The sequence below is a fragment of the Cynara cardunculus genome (genome assembly GCF_001531365.2).
Source record: "Cynara cardunculus var. scolymus isolate 2C chromosome LG 16, CcrdV1, whole genome shotgun sequence".
Lineage (NCBI taxonomy): Eukaryota > Viridiplantae > Streptophyta > Magnoliopsida > Asterales > Asteraceae > Cynara > Cynara cardunculus.
Window position 1 is genome coordinate 14,715,681 of NC_037543.1, and position 4,391 is coordinate 14,720,071.

Sequence of the window (4,391 nt, forward strand, 5' to 3'; positions counted from 1 at the left end):
GTTATAGTTTTGTTGTCCATCATCATCATCTTACCGGTGTTATTCGGTCAGTTAAATCGGGTTTTGGGTGTCATTCGGTTTTTCAACGTTTTCCAAATTACTTGATAATAAAACCGAATAAAGTTTAATTTAAACAATTTTGGGTTAATCAAATAAGATTTCATATTCAACCATTGAACTAGCATAAAAAAAACTACAAGACACCTTGTTTACAATATATAATTATATAATATTCGACAATTAATCTAGCATCCAAATAATAAATACCGTCTAACAAGAAAACATTATCTAATAATTAGAAAGGTTCTCGTACAATATAACAAGATAAATCTTCATTTTAATGTTTTGTTTTATTTTTTGTATCTATTGGTATAGTTTGGTTTATATGGTTTTGAGAAATATAATGTTTTTACTTTTTAATAAAAATAAATTTGAATACATCATAAAATTTTGAAAAAGTATATCGATATTAATATTAAATTAACCATTTAATTTTTTTTTTTTTACAATTTTTTTCGGTTCAATTTTTTATAATTTAATTTAGGTCAATGATGAAGTAATTTATTTTTGGCTTAATAATAAATTTTTATAAATATAATGATTCTGTTATAACTCAATTAATTATCTTAATTATATTTTAGATTTTATATATTTAAAATGAGATGTTTATCATGTATTTGATTATATTTATCTGCAGTTAGTCATCCGAATTGAAAATATAGCTTTAATAAGTTGTACTTACGCATAATTTACTTGTAATTTTAAATTTTAAGTAATATGCATAAATATGCAGTACCTCATACATAAAGAATGATTTTTAAAAGTTTTTGTCAAATGTTTTATAATATAGTATAAATAAAATCTATAAGATAATTAAATATCAAACCAAATAAGTTATTCTTTTAACTCGGTTAACCCAAAACATTTTACCCGAAACTCGTGATAGGTTCAAATGGGTTTTTCGGTTTCGGTTTCGGTTTTTTTCACATTCTGTGATATCTTTTCTCGTCTCCCTTTCAGAACTCACATGCAAGAACTTGGTAACCGACCTTTTTGCACCCACACGACCATTTTCCTTGTGATCATCTTCATCTGAATTCAACTCCTTCAATAATTAATAACATCCATTGAAATCCAAAGCTTAGATTTCCTACTTCCTCTTCTGAAAATGGAACGAAATTCAATCCCACAAGGCCTCACCCAAGAAGAATACTCCCATCTTCAACTCTTAATCAATGCCTACCACATGTTCGACAAAATTCCCAACACATGCACCTCCCTAATCACTCAACGAATCGACGCTCCAACCAACATTGTGTGGCCGCTGGTCCGTCGTTTCGATAACCCACAAAGATACAAACATTTTATCAAGAGCTGCAATATGTTCGGTGACGGTGGCGTTGGCAGCATTCGTGAGGTGACGGTGATTTCCGGGCTGCCGGCCTCCACCAGCACCGAAAGACTCGAGCTTTTGGATGACGAGAAACATATATTGAGTTTTAGAGTTGTGGGTGGTGAACACAGATTGAATAACTATCTTTCCGTAACTTCTGTTAATGAGTTTAAGAAAGAAGAAAAAGTTTACACCATTGTTTTGGAGTCGTATATTGTTGATATACCGGCAGGAAACACGGTGGAGGACACAAAGATGTTCACAGATACTGTTGTCAAATTGAATCTACAGAAGTTGGGTCTTGTTGCGATGTCGTCTTTGCATGGAAATGAATGATTACGATTGCAGCTGCGGTGGCGGTGGTGGTGCGGTGGCGCGCGGGTGGTGGTCGTGGGGAAGGTGACATTAACATCACAAACTAAAAATCTGTATCAGGATTGTGGTGGGAGGTTGCATCTTTAATTGGTAGTGTTTTTGCTTCTTTTTATTGTTGAAGTTGTGTGATTTTAAATAAACCAGTCTTGTTTTAAAATAATTATTGTATTTAAAAAAAATAAAAAGTAAAATACATTTTGCATCAAATAAAACCAACTTTGTAACCCAATCAAATTTTATAGAGTAATTTGAGCTCGCTTTCGATCGAGTCAAAGTCTAAATATGAGATCGAAATATATAACAAGTCGAGTTTGAGTTCATAAGATTACGAAGTGTATGCATGTTGAATATTTATGTACTTGTACTTTGAGTCTTGCTATAACGTGACAAAACCAACTTACATGTATTAATGTTTTAAAATAAAACATTAATAGTGAAACAAACCCTTTCGGTGGTTGCTTCTAGAATCCGTTTGTTTTGTAGGAATGAAATGGATTTTGAGGGATTTGCATTTTAAATCCATTCCAATCATATGTTTGGTGTACACGATTGTTCGGATTTGAAATCATAAGATTTATTTGAAATCTCTCAAACATAGGATTTTGAAATCTCACGGGATTGGTTGGGATTTCACGGGATTTCTATATATTAATGTTTTAAAATATATTTAATACACTTGTCTTCTAATAATTTATTAATAAAAAGATAATTTAATTATTTTTATAATTATGGCTAATTTTATGAATTATTTATAAAATATGGAATTTCATTCTATTCGATTCCAAATCCATCAAACTAAACACATCAAAGATTTCAACTCCTTTATTACTTCAAATCTTTTATGAAATCCAAATCCCTCAAAAGCATTTTATTAAACTAAATGCCCCCTAAGGGGATTTGAAATGGTGACCTTTGAAAAGCATAAATTCAAGATTTTATTTACCAAGACTTGAGAATAAATTATTGTCGATTTTGTTTAAGTCTGATTAATTATACGGTTCGAGAAAAGCATGTATTGATCCATATTTGGCAAGTTAAAGACTGATCTGGATCGGCAATCTCTCCTTGGTTAGGAACCGGTCTGGTCCTATCCGAAAAAAGTTGGTCAGTTTCCCATTTGTTCTAGACTTCAGGTCTCATTCTTTTATAAAAGGGGAAAACAAGGTAATGATATATAAAAAAAGAAAATAAGTTTAAAAAGGAGACCAGTCTAAGTTCTATCCGCTACAAAAAAGGACTCGTTTTTATCAGGTTTGACTTAAAAAATATTTGTCAGAAAAAGGATCAATGATCTGGCTTGGTTAGGACCACTGATGTCATGAATAGGTCCTTTTTCGGTCTGGTTTGATCCAAATGCCCATCTATAGTAAATTATGAAACCAAAAATGACCATATTAAACTCTACATCGACAATTTCTTTTTAATATATGTGAGAATCTTCATTCTCTCAATAGCTCTTCTTTTAGAGATAATTAAATCTGATGGGGTTCCACATATTTTCACAAGTCTGATTCCATACAAACCATTGTGTAAGAGTTAGGATCAACATTAGCTTTGTTTAGCGCCCTTGATTGATGAGAAAAACAAACTAGAGTGACCTAGACAATTGAAGATATGTTACACTGACTCATTACTTATAGTATATGAAGTTAGGATAATCTGCTAACATGTGTTGATTTAGCTTTCAATATTAGCTATTAGTTGGAGCTACGAGCATCACCATATGAAACTCTATACAAATGGAAGGGTTGGACCCTCGCTTTGATGAAATCAAATAGGATACAAGCAATGACTAGTACTTGAATTGGTTCAACAAGTTGTGGATTAGAGGGGTAGAATGTATGCAACCACAAATATCAGAGTTAGCCAATCAAACCAAACCAAATAAACCCAATATATTACACTAGAAAGCAGGGTTTAGAGAGGTAGAATATATACAACCACAAATAATAATGCAATGATTTGATATTCTCAAACTTGGGTGTAAACCATAACCATGTAGAGGTTGAAGAAGACAACCTCTATATTTTTTATTGTCATTAGGGTTATGGATATCAAATTGGAATAAGGTGGAAAAGCCAGGGCATTGTTTGGCAAAGATAATTTAGCTTATTTTTTTAGTACACGTTTGAATTGGCATAAGTTAATTTATAAACTAACTTATTGAAACGTTAGTTGGAGTACCTTATTAGTACCTTATTGACATTTTTTTTTCAATTATACCCTCATTAATACTAATCGTTATTTATTATTATTATTATTAAATATTAGTTATAAATTATTATATGATATTAATATCAGTTTATGAACTAATTATAATAATTAATTAATATTAATTTCAATTTATTAATTAATTTTAATTGTAAATTATTCTTTAATATTAATTATTGATTATTTAAAATTATCTATACTATCTTATAAAGCATTTGGCTAAAACTCTTAAAAACTTTTAAACCCGTTCATCCCTAAACGATTTCATCCCTATCCGATTTCATCCCATATCTGAATTCGTGTAATTAACTGCATAAACACAATCAAATACAGGATAAACATCTCATTTTAAATATAAAAAATCTAAAATATAATTAGGATAATCATTGAGTTCTAACAGAATACTTAATTA

General features: G+C 30.4%; 1 protein-coding gene across 1 annotated transcript; it reads left to right on the forward strand.

Moving 5' to 3' along the window:
• The first annotated feature begins 1,168 nt into the window (after nt 1-1,168).
• Nucleotides 1,169-1,729, forward strand: LOC112499637 (abscisic acid receptor PYL2-like). The gene has a single exon (XM_025102948.1). It carries the CDS (start codon nt 1,169-1,171, stop codon nt 1,727-1,729), a length of 561 nt encoding a protein of 186 aa, XP_024958716.1.
• The last annotated feature ends 2,662 nt before the right edge of the window (nt 1,730-4,391 follow it).

Coding starts and splice junctions, on each gene's coding strand:
- LOC112499637 (XM_025102948.1), top strand. CDS start 1,169: ATGGAACGAAATTCAATCCCACAAGGCCTCACCCAAGAAGAATACTCC.